This window comes from Diachasma alloeum, unplaced genomic scaffold (genome assembly GCF_001412515.2).
Source record: "Diachasma alloeum isolate Michigan unplaced genomic scaffold, Dall2.0 Dall_scaffold_00199, whole genome shotgun sequence".
Classification (NCBI taxonomy): domain Eukaryota; kingdom Metazoa; phylum Arthropoda; class Insecta; order Hymenoptera; family Braconidae; genus Diachasma; species Diachasma alloeum.
In genome coordinates, this window is record NW_021680364.1 from 2359573 (window position 1) to 2377232 (window position 17660).

Consider the following 17660-nt stretch of genomic DNA (forward strand, 5'->3'; position numbering starts at 1 on the left):
AGCACACCCTCACCTGGTTGTTGTCTCACTCTACATTTTTTTCACGATAAAAAAAAAATGAAAACGCGGAAAAAGTGTTAGTGAAAACGACAGAAATCTCGGGAGCATCGCGCGAGAGTCTTCCCCGTGGGAGAGAGCTCTCGGCGTGTACCTCAGCAAAAATGCATACATCCCCCCCCCTCCCATCCTTTTTATTCAGTTCAATGTTTATATTTGCACTGCGATGCTCGAGCGCCGAGGGATCTTGAAAGGGCGCGTGGACCTTTTTTTTCATTCTGTCCAGTTCCTCTATCCCTGGGAAAAAAATCTCTCATATTTTTTCAGCACGTGGTGAATATTCTACGATGAACCTGTCAAGATTTGAGACTCTCGAGAGAGAGAGCCCCGCCGGCTGTGCAATGAAAGTTGGGCATGATAAATTTGTTGGGCGCATCCGGGAGTGTGCGGTGCGATGAAGTTGAACGGGAAAATTAAATCCCGGGTTATATTTGGAGGTTGAGAGGTGGATAAATTTTAGGGGACTGCAAGTTTTGCGTAGAGGGGAGAGGAGGGGAGAGATAGGGGTAATGAATGGGGAGACCTAGATATTTTTCTGGAGCTGTGGATGATGGGAGGATCAAGTTCGGTAGAATTGAGGATATCAAAGTATCTTTTCCATTTAAGCATTTTTAATCATCAAATTTGTCAATTAAATTGGATGAGGAAAATTAAAAAAAAAATCATGAATAATCAGCGTCATTCAAATTGCATTTTACACAACATTGTTTTTTAAAATTCATTTTTTAACAATTTCGGGAATTCTCGTCTTCCTGCTGCTCAAAATTTTGGAATTTCCTTAAATTTTCCATGAAATTTGAAAATTCATGATTTTTTCTTCCCAAATTAAATTCAATATGCCATTCTCCTGAAAGTTACCAGTCTACAGAATATAAATTTTTCCTAACAGTATGAATGAGTATTGCATAAATTCCCATTCAATAGAACTGACGTAAAATTCTCCAGAAATCCCACCCCAACCAAATTTCTAAGCATCAAATATAGAAATAAATTTCATAACAAAGTTCTCTCCCTGATTCAACTAATTACTCTCCCCCGAATAAACCCATCTCTCGCCTCGACAACTCTCAAACGTGCTGAGCAATATACTGGGGATACGAGTGAAGTAAGATAAGCCTGAAGCATCAAAATTAAATCCGCGTGTGTATAAACCTTGGGACAAAGCGCTCAGCTTGCTGGGTGGAACTCCGATATATAACACTGGAAATGTTTGTGGCTAATTATACTGAGGAGAACTTGAGAGAAATGAACTAGCGGGTGTTATTTATAATCACCATTTAAATTACTAACCCGTTGGTGATGCATGTTCCTGGTAGAACGATGCATTTCATTCTACTTTCGTCGTTATTCTTTCTCACCCCCCTCAGCCTTTTGTCAACTTTTCACTCTCATCTTTTTTCATCGTTTTCCTGAAGTTTAACGTCCAGCCGTGACCAGTCTCGTGCTGGGTATTTTTAGATGGGATTTAAAGAGGTTCTATCCCCTGAGGAAGATTATTTTTTAGGTGGGGTTAAAGACCTAGTGTTTAGTTTTCAAATTTTTTTGGGGCAATTTTTTAACTTTGCATTCAATATTTTAAAACAACTGTTTAAATTCTTGAATTAAATAATAATCTGATTATTTAATAAATTATGATTATCATCAATTTATTCATTTTGTCATTTTTTTAGTCTTCTTATAGTTGGATTATTTTGAATTAAGCAGCGAAGTCCATTTCAATCAATTCATGATCATTAATAATGGAATAATTGAAAAAAAATCATTTGTTGTGCTTGAATTACTTAATTGAAGATTACATCAATTTTTAATAGAGATAATAACATTAGAAGAATATACTATTATCATTAATTAATTGATTGATAAACTTTAATGGATCAATAAATAAATTTCTCATCAATTAATGCTCATTAATAAGAGAATAACTTTTAGAAAACAACGTAAAATGAAGTCATAAAATTGAAAAGATAAATTATCCTCATGTTTATACCAATTCCTCTATTTATCTTCCCTCCACACATCCCTCTCCCTCAATCCATTCGTTGTTAGGGTATCTCGAAGTTAAAACGTTGGTTGGCGCGAAGCGAAATATATTGTGAATGCGATGACGAACGTGCTTTACTCGCCTCGGGCAACTTCGAACCCCTCGTTTGGCTTTCCAAACGGGTAACGTTTCCCGAATTACCGGTTGAAAGATTCCAGGCCGATTGCCACTAACCCGAGGACATAAAGACTCATCGTTAGGGAATGTTTAGGGGTCTTAGGTGCACTGCGAAATTACAACGAGTTTTATAGGTCGTTTAAACGATTTTTTTTAGTTCTCTGCGTTCCTTTGTGGGAATGACACATCTCGAATTGCTTTGGCATGAGACATGCTTATCGGTGAGATATTTATTTGTTTTTACAGATGATTATTTTTTTCGGCGTGAGATTGATTTCGATATTTCGAGTATAAATTTATTTTACTGTCTTAAATTGTTACAGAATATGTTTATTTATTTACTTTCATTTGTCGATTTATTCAGTCATTTATTTCATTCTTTACGTATTCTGAATATGAATACTTTTTGAAGAATTTAAAAGGATCATTTCCGAGGTAAAATATTTATTGTTAATCAATTATTCAATAAAAAACGTATTAATTCTCAACGAAATTCCACTAAATTTTCAATCAATGGAAAAATCAAGAATATATTCACCTGAATTTTCCACTTTAATAGAATAGATAAACCGAAATTTACAATTTCCAGTGACTTCTCCATAAAATTTCTAATTTTAAACTACAACATTATAAACATTTCCAAAAAGTCTAAATTTTTCTTAAATTGTTCTAAAAAATAAAAATTTTAATTTCTTTAAATTGCAATTTGTAAATGAATTTCACGAAAATAATTTTCGTCCAATTTCCGCCTAGAAATGAGTAAACCCCACCTAGCCAATTTTTTACCTAAAAAATTCTCTCCCTGCACATCAGGAAATTGAATTTCTCAAGACCACCTGGATGTTAACTCAACATTTCCTCCTAATCATTATTATTCCAAGTGGCTGTAAAGCCGAGTTTTACCCCTCAGCACGTCGCAAAGTGTAACCTTGTATCTCCCCGACTTTGTCACACGCGGATTTTTGAGCGAGAGGGCAGAAGAGGCAGCTGGCGCACTACAATTTTCATTCGTTCCTCCTTTTATGCCCTTCCTCTCCTTATCCCCCTCTTCTTCCCTTGGAAAATCGTTTCATCTTCACTTCTACTCCACTCGGTGGGTAGTACAACGGAAAAGGGAGGCCAAGTGGTATCCAAGTTCCGGAGAGATAAGAGAGGACCCCGGAGAATTATCAAGTTTATGGGGTGGCAAGTAAAAAAGGACGACAGGAGTTCCAGAAAAATTTTTCATTAGTGAAGACTGTTGAATTTTTTAATTTCATTCAAAATTATGCAACTTCCCTCCCCTTTCTAAATAGATATTTGTTTATGGGAAAATTAAGCGTTTACCTACGAGACCCTGTCATCAATTTTCTAACATTTATCATCTAAATGTCGACTTCAATGAAAAAAATCTAAAACAAAAGTCTGAGCGATTAGAAAAAATTGAAAATGAAATCCCCCCCCCCCCCCCCCCCCAGACATTGACAAAAATCCGAGCTGATGAATAAACAAACAGCAACCCCTCCAATATTTGCAACTGGATTTCAGCTCATACACTCTTGCCTCGTCAGTTTTAATTCCACCATTTGCATCCATTCGACCCCGTAGTTGCACAGAGCTCTTTGATCCCAGCGTCGTCACGAGTTCAAACTACCCAAATTGAATAAGCCAACACACATCACCACCGTGCATTGATTGAAACTCCCCTCCCACCGTTTTTCACTCATCGCTGAATTCAAGATATTTCATTGAACATGAAAGCGAAATTTCCGACATGTAGGACGTATTTTCCCAGAGCATCGGTGCAAATTCTATTTCCATAATGAAAGGTTTTAAAAAATGCTCAAAAAAAAATCATGCGAATAAAAGCAGATGAATTTGTTGAATTGAATTGTTAAATTTGTAATTAATTGGAGATTTTTTTAGGGAAAAAATGGCTCGGTGGGCTTTACTCATTTCTAGGCGGAAAATAGACGACAATTATTTTTGTTTTAATTATTGTTCGTGAAATTTATCTAAAAATTGCAATTTAAACGAATTAAGATTTTTTTCTTAACAAATTAAGAAAAATTCACATTTTTTGGAAATGTTCATTTCATTGCAGTTTAAAATTAGAAATTTTATGGAAAAATCAATGGAACTTGATAGTCATTCACTAGAAATTCAAGTAATTTGGGGAATCCTCGTCTGCCTGTTGCTCAAAACTGAAAATTCATGAAATTTCTAGTGAAATTTGAAATGTTATGATTTTTCCCCTCACGAATAGAATTCAACGTCACTCTCCCAAAAATCCCCCGTCAACACTCTCTGACATTTCAATTTCTTCCCAACACTACGAACACAAGACGAAAACAAAGGCAAGAGAGAATATTCTCAATTCAAGAATTTCCATTCCAATGAAACAAATTTGAAAAAAAAGTAGTGCAGAGATGGAGAGTGAGTTGAGTAGAACAGAGGACCCCCGGGGGAGTTGGGCGCGTGCACATCTGGGCACGAGCGACCCCTGAAATATACCTAGCAGTCGACAGAACCGAGTGAGAGGCAAAGTATAAATCCTAGCGGAAAGGGGTGCCACCCCCCCGACGCACATGGGGGATCCTATCCCCCACTTTCACATAGTCCCTTTCACTTTCTCCAACATCCTGGGTTACAACCACTGTGGAGCGTAATATTGCAACACAGCGTCGCGGTCTCAATGGACACAATGTATCACACTCACACATTAAAATGAAAAACCCGTCCGAATGTGTTACTGACAAGTACAGTGAGGCTACCATTATGTACCATGAAAAAGTACTGGCCATTTAAGCTGGGATAGGTAGGAAAGGTTTCGGAAATACCCGGCTGGGGATACCATTCCTCTCAAGTTTATGGATAGACCCGAAATTTAATGCAGACCGAGGGAGGGAGTTGTTAAAAGCTATCCGCGGAACGACTAATGGTCGCACTTCGCGTTTGAGAGTGACTCTCAGATGAGAGAGGCAAAGGGGAATGCTGGATAGAGCCGGGAGGATTAATTTTTGTGGGAGCATGCAGATGTATTTTCATTCGGTCTAGGGCGGAATTTTTCTTTGGGGGCTAATGATTTTTTTGGATTGATCATGGGAAGAATTGTGAATAGGCTCCGGGATTAATTGAATTGAAACGTCGGGTGAAATATCAGGGGGCTTGAAATAATTTCACACTCTGGAATTTTATTTTGTGAATAATATTAAAGGGAATTTTTCACTTTAATGATTTTTTCATTAAAATTGAGATATCTTCTTTTCGCTTAATCTCTTTTAACGTTTGGAGTTAAATATCAGAGCTTTCATTAAATTAAAAAATAATTGAAAGAATGTAATTTTTAGAGATTATCAATTTTTGTAAAGATTAATTTACAAATTATAATTTTTTCGAAATTAAAACATTTATTCATATTTCGAAACACTATAAATTTCCTCTTTAATAAAATATAAATATAAATTCTCCCCAAAAATTTGCTAAAATGAACTATTGATTGCCTCATATCAAACAGAAATGTTTCTTTTCCCCAATAAAATTGAGAATCAAAACCTTTGGAACTGAAACAAATGTTTGTTCATCTCCGACACAATATACTCCCATCTGGACCCTCTAACCCCATCCCCTCCACATCGCCAAATGAGAAACTAATCCGACATTTTTGCTCCCCCCCCCTGACAATTTCTCAACGCTCTATCAAGATGAGGCATCGACTAATAGCTGCTAATGGAGGGGCTTTGCCGTCAGCGTCTCCCGTGATTAAACTTCTCTGTTCCCGAAAAAGATCCACCCGATGGGAGTCACATCTCCACGATGGATCAGTAGAGTACCCTTCTTGCGAGAGCCCCAAAAACATCGTCAAGGGATGATATCTCCCGCAAGGTCGTGATGTGGCATTCAATCGCGGATGAGTCAAAGCGAAATTAGTTTTTTTTATTTTTATTATTTTTACTCATGTGCCAATTCCCAGAAATTTTGGTTAAACGATATTTTCATTGAAATTCAAGAAAATTTTGTGATTGCAAAATCACATATATTCCACTCATTTCCCCCTTAAATTATCAGCAAATTGATTAAAGTTGAATTTCAATTCAATAATTAATATTTAATTATTTATAAAAAAAAAATAATAATGAATAATTAATTATTTTAATTTTATTAATTATTAAATATTCTTTATATTTTTTAAATTGCTACAAACATCTGAGGTGACGGAATAATGACCCTGGGTAAGATAAAAAAATCAAGTGAATTATGAACTGGCTGTCCCTCTGAGAGCCCCAAAAAGCTTGTCAATGGATGATATCCCACAAGATCGTGATGTGGCATCCAATCGCGAATGACTCAATGCGAGAGACTCCTTGTGGCTGGGTTTCCCCGAGCAGAATAAAAGAACTCCAGAAGTAATTTTCCATTCTGCCATACCCCCCCGCAATTACACCGCCGAAAGCAAAGAAAACAAGAGGTGAATGGGCCAAAGCCTCTTTGGGATTACAACTTTCATCAATAATTTCATTTCATTCTCTCCCTACAAAAAAAAACTTGATAATGGAGGAAAAATTTCTACTCATATCAGGAAGCGTGGAGTGAGTTGCAGGCCATTAAATCTTTCTCAACTCTTCGTCTGAAAGTCACCCCGGAAAAAGGCAAGAAATACTGACGGAAAAATAAACGACGGAAAATAAAAATAAACGGAAGGGAAAAGTGGAAAAACGTCTGGGAAACTTCTGCCTTTATGATCGCCTGGCGAAACGCATGAATTCATGGGCTCTTTGACTATTCAAGGGCACCAAGTCGTAAATTCTCCTTCGAATAATTGAAATTCAAACAGAAATCACGGCAAGTTGGAGGTATTCGTCGTATAAAAGTCATTTGGCATTGAGGATATCCAAGTGGTACAGTCCCTGCACTTGCAAGAATATCTTTCATTCACTTCTGAGAGTGTCAATTAAATTCCATTTAATTTGAATTACTAAGAGAAATGTTATTATTTTTCACCGGGGAGAAAAAAGCGTTAAGGATATCCAAGTACTTTGGCTATTTTTTCAGCAATGATTTTCGGAGGAAGATTTATGAAATAATTTAACAATTGCCAACATTTTCAATAAATAATTTAGAAATAATCAATTTTCCACTGTAAAAATCATTTGTTCGCAATCGAAATTCGTATTTGGGCAAAATTATATTTGCCCGGAATTTAATGACAAAAAAAACACGATTAATACTTTGATCTCACTGCAGAGACTGTCCCACTAGTGCATCCCCAACCCCAAACACAAGAGCAGAAAGAGACGAGGAAAATTAGATGAGACTTACCGAGCTGTGTTTGATGTTGCGGGCCAGGGGCCGGTCTGACCTTGTCCGGGGGGCATCTCCTCGTGGCTGCAACAGTGGCAGGCAGGGGAATACTCGTGCCAACGCCACCACCAATGACTCCCCCCCCTCCCGACTGCTTGTTGTAGGGCGACGGTAGTCTGGAAAAAAGCAGATAAAACAAGATTGAAAATCTATATAAAACACTTCAGTCGTCGTGCTGATCAACAATGGGCCCCGAACAATGACTCTCCGGTGGTGAACGAAATCAGGGTGAGTCACAACGGCAGTTCATCTAAATGATTCATCATCAACCCCCCATGAGCGCATCTGAATCCCACGAATTCTCACGTTCGCGGCGTTTACCCCGGTCTTTTGTGTTTCGTGGGCTATTTAATATTCCGTTCCACGCCTCCACCAAACATTCCAATTCCTGACACCATCGGGCTGGTACCCATTGACGAAATGCTCACGAGAGCATGTCAACTGGCCGATTGTGGAGATAAACAGGAGTGGATTATTATTACATTGCTCTTGGGGAAGTTTTCATTTTCTTTCGTCAATTTTTAGGGGCCATTATTGGGGGTTTGCGATTGGGAAAGTTAACGAGTGAAAAATTCCAAAATTCAGCGATTTTATTGCCAATAAAATCGATAAATTAAAATTTAATTAATGGCGATGGATAGGGCTCAACAATACCTGCATTTGAAGAAAAATATTCAATTCCATCCAGTCATTAGCGAACGATTGAAGAAAAACTCTGGATCATACTGGGGCAATATAACCCAAAAAATCCAAAACTTAAATTTGAACGATTATAAAGCGTTCATCGGGAAGCAAAACTCCACTCAATCCTCCAGCTCTTAAACCGGTTCGATCCCCAGCAAGACCCTCACCTTATCCCCTCGCATGAGCCCCACCCCGTCGCACACGAAAATTGAAAACCACCTCGCCTCCGAATCTAAACACGCACGTTTACATTTTTACAAACAGGTACAAAGGGCGTGAGAGTATCAACAAACGAGACAGCCATTGTCAAAGATAAAGAATCCTCGACTATACTCCCGAGGTGATAGAGAACAACGAGACCCAGTGTGTGTGCACACACGGCCAGCTGGCACGCCCCGAGAAATGTAAATATAAATGTCTCTCCATAATAATAGAGGTCCCCAACACCGGACGCATTCACAATTTCACTTTAGATCCGTGTCTCTTCATTTTTCCAGTCCCAACTCCTCTTCCTCTCTTTCTCAACCAAAAACAGAGTGTCCATTATGCCGGCGTGTGGGTGTAAAAGCCAAGTGTGGGCCGATGAAAATGAATACCGAGCCCACAATATTGTTTTCAAAATCGTCAACTTTAAATGAGCGCTGAGTGTCTCTTTGTCTCGTACAGGTAGGATTCGGGGAATAATGAAACGACGGACGGATGGGGGTCTCTACATGGACCCGAGGATTTTACCAATTACCTGATGCATGTACATCTTGTACACAGGGGGCCCCTATATACACGTCGTCTAAACCCTCCAGGTCCACTTGGCTTGTTCAAATGAGGTACGGTTACTGGGAGGGGAGATACACAGGGCGCCTGGAATTTCACTGTCGTATCGATCCCAACCGCCGTCTAACGCAAGATGATATCCATTCGGGGATTCAATGGTGCGATTCACCGACTCAAGACCAAGAACGAATGGATTTACAATCATTTGTTGGTCTCTAATGGGACTGCAGAATTTTTTTCACGAGGGAATTCTGAGAGGATATGCGGCTTTTTTAATTAATGAGAATAAAATTTCTGGTTGAAAATAATGGAATTAATCTTGTCGGTATAATTTTGTAAATTATTGGGAACAGAAGTCACTCTATAATAATGGAAAAAGGGAAAAGATGATGAAAATTGTTTTGAATTTCCAACAGTGAAAAAAATTTCAGCAAAATTTCAATTCAATTTTGTCTATTGTTGTTACGGAAATGAACGTATTATTTAAACTAATTAGATAATTATGGTAGAAATGCTTCAGATGGATATGAAGAAAATAAAGATTCCAATCGCAAGAACATTTCAAAGATCTGCATCTCAATTCCCCCAATTTGAATATTCCAAGCTAATTCCTGAGAATAAAAATTATCAACTCCTCGGCATTTCCCTAAACCCGGCATTTCCTCCTCTACAATTATTCCGTCTCTATCTTCGCTGATAAAAATTGCATTATTAATATCCCAGACAAAAGTCTCCTCCATTTGCCTACACACGTTCTAATTTCGCACTCATCTCTAATGCATGCATCCAATTCTCAATGTATTCTGCATATGCACCTCCCACCCTCATTCTCGGAAACGACAATATTCCGAGTAGCAATATAGCTCCCACACCCAGGCCCCAACGGCCCTCCGAGACGCTATAATAACTTGAATAACCTCTCAAAAATTGATCGAAACCCCTAAACCGAGCGGTTGGGTAGATGAGACGCCCTGTAAAAAGCGCTATCTTCAGGAGGTCTTAATTCAAGACATTAGACAGAAAAATGGGTCTTGTCGGATAACTTTGTGATGATCGAAATGTCGAGTATCTCAAAATAAGACGTTTTTTTTATATAACAACAAGACGTTTGCTGGACATTTAAAATATTAAGACTTATGTATTTATTTCTGGGAGATGTCAAATGATTTCAGACATAGTATTATCAGTATTTTTGATCACAACAATTTTCTTCTGCCTTGTTCTCCTAATTCCCTTCAAATTCTACTTAACCGTAATTTTTCACATAACCATAATTATCAGTAAAAATAATTATTGGCTCTTTCCATATAATACGATCACCCATTGAGAAAAAATGAATGAAGTATTTAAAAAACAAATTAGACACTCAGAATGTCTAGAATGCATATCTTAATGTCTGAATTTGAGACTGAAACCGTAATAATCTAAATTCGTTTTGCGTGAATATTCCCAAACGGAAAAATGACTCAAATTTCGAGAGTCTCACCCTCACAAAAAATGGCATGAATTCGGGGACATAATCGTCTTAAAAAGGGGAGACGAAACCGTCTTAATTTCAGGCATTACTTTTTCCGGGGCTCATTTTCCAAAACGACAATATTCCAAGTAGCAATCTTCCTCCCACACCCCACACCCAGATCCCCCGGTCCTCCGAGACCCTGCAATAACTCGAATCGCCTCTCAAAAATTGATCGAATCCCCCTAAACCAAGCGACTGAGTAGATGAGACACTTAAGGCCAAGAATGGGTGGGGAATGTCTCGCGTGAACGAGCCGGCTAATTCATTCGTGCAATTACGGATAATTGCCGGGCGACTGCAGGCATTCTCATGACGCTAAATTTTTTTCTTCCTCTCAAGAAGTAAACCCGTCTCCATGTGTACGTTACCAACACCCTCCGTCCAATTTTAAACCGACCTCTCCCTCCTCCTCCCGCGCCCTGCCAGTTCCAGAAACGAATAAAAATCATTCTAAAACAAATTTGCAAGATATGGAGAGATAAATGACTCGGAGTTTACTTCACATGACTCTAAGCCTCGAGTATATAATGCGTTAGTGGCTGTACGGTAAAATCTATTTTCTCCTTACCAACCCATTCAACATTGAAAACATTGACTCACTCTCCGTGACCCGCGGGGTGTCTTTGAACTCGTATGCTAAATAAAGAGGTCGAGTTATTATTGATGCTGCGGAGTGAGAGAAACAGGGAATATTTTAAATGAAGCAATAAAAGTGAAAATATGGGGGTTGTAGGGCTGCAATAATATGGTGAGATAGGGGGGAGAATGAGATCATAAACCCTTAATAGAAAAATTAATTGTACCTATTCTCTGTTAAAAATTGTGCGACGAACCCCGAAAATATAAATCTATTGGCTTTTTTCATCAAATATTTTTTAATACAATGACACGGTAAAGTTGCATAATCTGCAATAGAATTTTTTAATAGAATTCTAATAAAACTTCAAGAGAAGTCTTACGGAGATCTAACAGAAATTCAATTCTTCCAGGGATATTTCTGATGATCGCGACAAAAATTTAATTTTTGTGAAAGATGTTAAATTTCCTTCTATCAAGCTGATTAATTTCCCTCAAGTGAATCTGTTCCACTCCATCAAATATTTTCCCATGAAACATACAATTTTTCGGCACAGCTCATTTTTTCTCCCAGTGTATGGGAGAATGGAAGAAAATTGTGAAATTCACAGGAGTCCAATTTTCTTGACGTATTTACGAGCAAATTAATGTCCAATATTCAATATATTTATGGACATGCATTTTCCCCCATCCAGACATACCTAATTGGTGAAAATCCCAACTGTCATTAAAAAAATGCACGAAGAAGTGAAAAAAGAAGAGGAAAAACTGTGAAAAACATCGAAAGTGAGAAATGAAAGCGTTGGACATTTATATCCCCACGTGCTCGCGTGAATCGACCGTGAACCTCCTTTGAGTATCCACCGTTTCTCTGGCTTCTTTTCCAGGAAAGCTCGTTCCTCGTTTTTATTCGCCTTTATCCCTCCTCATCCCTCAGTTATTTCTCAAACAAAGGAGGGAAAAACTTCTCCCTGGATTTTTTTTCGTTTTATTCTTATCAAAGGGGGAACTGAATAATCGAACCGTGAACGGTCCCTTTTGAATTGATACTTTTTGTTTTAAAATGAGAAAGGAGATCAATATGTAGTTCTGGAATGTTTCATTGTTAATGACTTGGTTTCTGCAGGAATAACCATACATTTGTTTCAATTAATTTAAATAATTAATATTTTTGTAATATCATATTTTTTCGTGCAATAATTTGAGGGTGCGAAAAATCAATGGAAATCTAAATTTTTAATTCAATTATGTTGTTCAACAGAATCATTAAGGAGAGGAGGAGGCATACATAGGTGTAAAACGAAAACGTTTGTAACACCAGAGATGAATAAATAAAAAATAAATGAATATTATTCAACATAATTGAATTTTCTGAAATGTCATTTTTTTCCAATAGTCTATCTCGTGAAATTACAGCTTAACTTTTCTCAATACCTGTAATTCAATTCAATTCGTTCCTAATAAAATTAGAACTGCCATCGTAACAAAGAAACAATTCACACGTCGGATAATCCCACCGAGTGGTCACCATAAACCATACAACCATAACTGTTCAGCCAAGCGTGTACACACACCAGCGATATACACTCCTGACTCCCATGTACCCAGTGTGAATTTTATTGGAAACCCGGTTGTCCATGGACGTCCGGACGACCGGTCCTCCCACTTGCCCAGTACAGGCTCTCCAGCCCCCCTTCTGCGTGCAACCACTTCGTTTCCGTCAGGATATTCCCATAAGTATCACTCCCATTTTTCACATTAAAAAAATTTTTTTTAAAAAAGACTACGAGAAATTCTTTTGGAACACGCAAGAGTATCTCTCCCAGAGAGTGGAGGAGAGTCCAGGGATCCGTAATGCTGCAGAAATACCCGGGCTATTGGTGTGAAAAAGGTGTTGAGTAGGGATCCCAACCGGTCTTCACACTAAAACGCCTCTGGGGGGCGATATATTCATACAGGGGCTGTGGCATCTGGTTTTCCATTTTTTCCACTTACTTCCCATTTGGATGATTCCCCTCTGCCTCATCCCTGCGTTATTTTATCTCGGATAGTCCATGCTATCGACCATTGAATGTAATTATAGGTATGTTTGGAACATCTGAAGTACTGAAGACTCGAAATGATCACTAAGAGCTTCCAGCATTGATTTATATTATTCGAAATGGCTGAATAAAAAAATGTAAATGGAGTGGATTGTACTTTTATTTTATTTTTTTAATTTTTCACTCCTTTCCTTGCATAAAATCGAAAAGATGAGAAGAAAATCCTGACCTAATGACGAAGAACTTCAGAGTCCTCTAATAAAAGTAGATCTATACTTGAATTTAGGGAATTTTTCATTGAGAAATTCGTATGAAAAATTTCAAAGGCCATGTAGAATGGATAAATAAAGAAATCAAAATTCTTTTTTGAGTATAACTAACCACAGACGGATTTCTAGAAAACATAATTAAATTAATCCTCTACAATTTCGATTACTTCCCATTTAGATAATTCCCCTCTGCCTCGCCCCTCCTATATTTCATCTTTGATAGTCCGTACTAAGTACTGAAGACTCGAAATAATCACTAAGAGCTTCCAGCATTGATTTATACTACTCGAAATGGCTGAATGAATGAATTCAAAACGGAGTGGATTGTATTTTTATTCTTTTCTTTCATAAAATCGCAGGAGGAATAAATGTCTGGATTGAGAACTTCAAGACAATAAACAGTGATCACAAAGATGAAAAGAATACCACAAGCTATTGACAAAGACCTCCAGAGTACTCTAATAAAATCCAATCTATAGTTGGATTTAGATAATTTTTCGTTGGAAAATTCATGTAAAAAATTTCAAAGGCGACGCGAAATAAACAATTAAATAAATGAAAATTCGTTTTTGGATATAACTAAACACATCAACTCACGTCTAGAATCCATAATTAAATCGCCTCCTGAAATGTACCCCACATACCCCAACACTACCATTTCTTTCTCCCCAATTCCCCGATCCCATCAACCATTTCCCCGAAACAAGTGAAAATCCCCTACCTGTGCACCTCCGGTGAATTCGGCAAACTCCGTGTCTTCCGGCTCGCACTGCTGCTTCCGCTATTGCCCATTGTTGCCCACTTTCAAATATTTAAACCTCGAAACTAACCTCACCCGTCGATCTCGCACCCCTCGTCCTCCAAAATCAACCCCCAAATAATCCCAATTCACAACTAACGCCGCACACTCATCAACTTCCCCCGATATACCTCCAATAATCCAGAATTAATACAGTCATACACTTGACACAGTCGCGATGTTCCCCCGCAATTCCATTATTTCACTGGCGCGTTGTGTCTTCTCTTCGCCATTGACCCAGGCGCGCCGGCACAAGTTCACTGTAAATCCCGAGGCCCTTGATCACCGTCCACCACTCGTTTTATCCACCAGCCACTCACGCTACCAATTAATCAAACTAAAAATAAACCTCAAAACAGCGAATCGTAAAAAATCAAAAACTAAACCCGAACCATTTCCGTCACTTGTAATTTATCGTCCTTCAAACCAGATGTTCATAGTGATAATGGAGAAATAAGTCCACGCCGTCGATTAAATTACAGTGCAACGTTTCGCTAAATATTTAGCTTCATCCGGCTCTTAACGTGGTCAACGCATGGTCCTAATCGTTAACAATAATGCAGGAGTATGCATTTGCAGTAAAAAATTCGTATTAACATCACAAATGGAATACAAAAACACGGAAGAGTCCGATGACTGTTTGCTCGGACAGTAGTCGTCAGTTTATCGTTATTTGAATTTTGACAGTGAATCCAGTGAGTCCATGGCGTTGGCCATGGGTTGAGGCATCTCGCTGGCCCGCTACAAACTGACGAGGCCTGAGTATAGCAACCGAGCCATATTCCCCATTACCGTTCCCATAGCACGTGGCTTTCTCTCAGTTTCCCCCCTCGTTCGTCACCCCTCTCTCGCACCGAAATTCTCCCTCTCTCGCTCCCGCCGGTCCAACAATTGGACTCTGTCTTTTTTCAGCCATCACTTCCTCTCGCTCCATCACTCGCGATACAAATCGCAGCCTCCCTCGCTTGGTCTCTCCCCGTCGCATCGCCCCCTCGCGTTGCGACGCTTCGCTCATTCGCGCCAATGGCCCGCCTGGACTTTCCCGTGAATCCGACCAATCCGGTGACGGAGAAGCCGCAGGATCTTTTTTTTTCCGAGGGTATTCTCATGCTAATGCCCCCGAACGGAGGATACCCCTTCTACGGTGTATGTGGACGCATAGGTATACTGGGAATACACATATTTCTGTGATGCTTGGGTTTGGCTCGGTTGTACGCGGAATATGCCCGGAATCGTCGGGTATTTGGGGCTGACATTGGGCGGCTGATGGCGGGGAGGCATGTACTGATTCGGGAGCATAATGGAGCATTGTTAATATGTTAATGTCAAGGACTGGAATGGTATCTAGTTTTTTGGTAGATGGAGGTGAATTGCCAGTTGACTTTTGGGGGGAGGAGGGGGTGGAATTTGTCGCGGTTGACGTGTAGTCAGGAGAATCAATCATCAGCGAATAGTTCAAAATATCCTAGATAATATATCACTGTCTGAATGATTATTTTCACATATTGAAAAATGACATTTGAGAGTGTCACATGAACGAACGTCACATTAATAGTATCATAATTGTGAAGCAATTGTGATTGCAAAAGTTGAAATAGTATATTTCGATACGAGTGCGTAAAAGCGTTCTCATCACACTGTCCATGAAATTTCAATTTTCCCGCGACAACGTAGTCAGATGAATGTGAAAATCACTGGAAAAATTTGAAGAGCACACCTCGGATTCAACACCAGAATCAATGAAGTAAAAAATACCTCGGCAATTCTTTCGCTCAAAATAAAAAAAAACTTGACTTTCTGTCTGACGAACCTGACGAAGAAACTTCAATAAAAAAACATTCAGAAGTTTATAAGAAACCACTCCGGAGGGTTTACCCGGATGAATAGTCAATCAGTGGATTATTGAAGCATTTGAAGCCCTCGATGGGGTTTCATTCGTTCCCCCGAGACACGGAAAAATGAGTGCAGATTCACTGCGTCTCCCAGTGGAAATTATCGAGATTGAAAGTGCTTGCGTTTATATTTTGCTCGAGATTTTACCTCAACATTTTTCACTGATTAAATGCGGTAATGTTATGCGAGGTGATTACAAACGAGACGTTAATGAGTTGCCGTGTAGATATTGATCCCCGTCGACGTGTGGCTGTTTGTAATTAAACGCGACAGACTAGCGCGTATACATCATTCAAATGGAAACAGCTAAAGGAGGGATTGAAATAATAATGTATACGAATTGTTTCCGGCTTTTGACGGAAAATATAAATCCCCGTGGCTCACTGTCACTTGAAAAACACGAGTGATCCATGCTTTAACGAGTTGAGGGGGCAAAAAAAGCCTGAAAAAACCCTTTTTCTACGCCAAAATGGATGGGGTGTTGAGGGTATTTCAAATAGGAAAAAATAAAATTCCACAAAGAAGGAACAAAAAAGCGGAAGAAAACACTTGAGCGATGGTAAAGATGAGGAGAGTAGAAACAGAAAGAAATAAAGAGAATGTAAAAAAACGTGGCGAATGTTTCTTAAGGGTTTTTCGAGGAGTTTTTGCAATCTTGAGTGGAGACGGGGTACCTCTTGGCCATTAAAGCCTCGCTCAGCATTTATGAGTGAAACGAGAGAAAGATATCATGAATCTTCGTTAAGTACGGCCTGATACGACGAGCCCTTTGTGTTTATTCCATGAATGAGTACATCACAATGAATTGACGAGATGAAAAAAAAAAACATCTTCATCCCTTTTGCTTCTTCTTTTCGATTAAAATCGCGTAAAACTCCTAATTAAACGAGAGATGGCAATAAAATGACGTGAAATGGAATTGTTTTCCATTCAAATCGCGATATGATAAAAAAATCCCTACATTATCGGCCCTCACATTACCACAGTCGACAATGAAGAGCACATTTTGCACAGTAAGCGGTAATATAGGCACCTGCATTTGTAATTATTGCCGTCAGTCGGTAAATTAACAGGGACTTACCTAGGCATGTCCTGAAGCTGTTTGGCCCTCTGCTTGTGCCTCGACAGGGCAAATAGTAGTGCCAGTACAGGGCGAAGGGTGGTACCAGTTGATAATTCACCCGGATTAACTGCACCGACATCCGCACCAAGTGCACGCAGTGCGCCCACACATAGACTGACGTTCTCAATCTGCAGTAAAAAATAAAGAAGAGATGAAAAACAAAAATGAGCGCATGAATAAATGAAGTTGTAGAGAACGAGGAAAATAAAGTTACACAATGAGAATGTATGCATTGCAATGCGGACAGAATGCAGAGTGGTTGGACGATGAGTGCAATCTTTCATGTCTCCCTCCCCCCCCCTCCCACCCGCCCCGCGCTGCACTTCTCTCGTATATGGTGGGCGGTCGTGTCGACTGGATGCGCTTTTTAACAAATTAAACGGGCGCCAGGGCTTGCGGGCAAATTGCGATGGTTTTGCTCCCCCCCCC

At 39.1% G+C, this 17660-nt stretch overlaps 1 protein-coding gene across 1 annotated transcript in view; it reads right to left on the reverse strand.

The window, feature by feature from the left end:
• LOC107035547 (protein sickie) overlaps positions 1–17660 on the reverse strand; it is a 127897-nt gene that overhangs the window by 74097 nt on the left and 36140 nt on the right. Inside the window, exons 4-5 of the mRNA XM_015253017.1 lie at positions 17190–17359; positions 7514–7671 (exon numbers count right to left, since the gene is read on the reverse strand). Of these exons, the coding sequence (XP_015108503.1) occupies positions 7514–7671; positions 17190–17359 (328 nt within the window). The remainder of the gene's footprint in view (positions 1–7513; positions 7672–17189; positions 17360–17660) is intronic.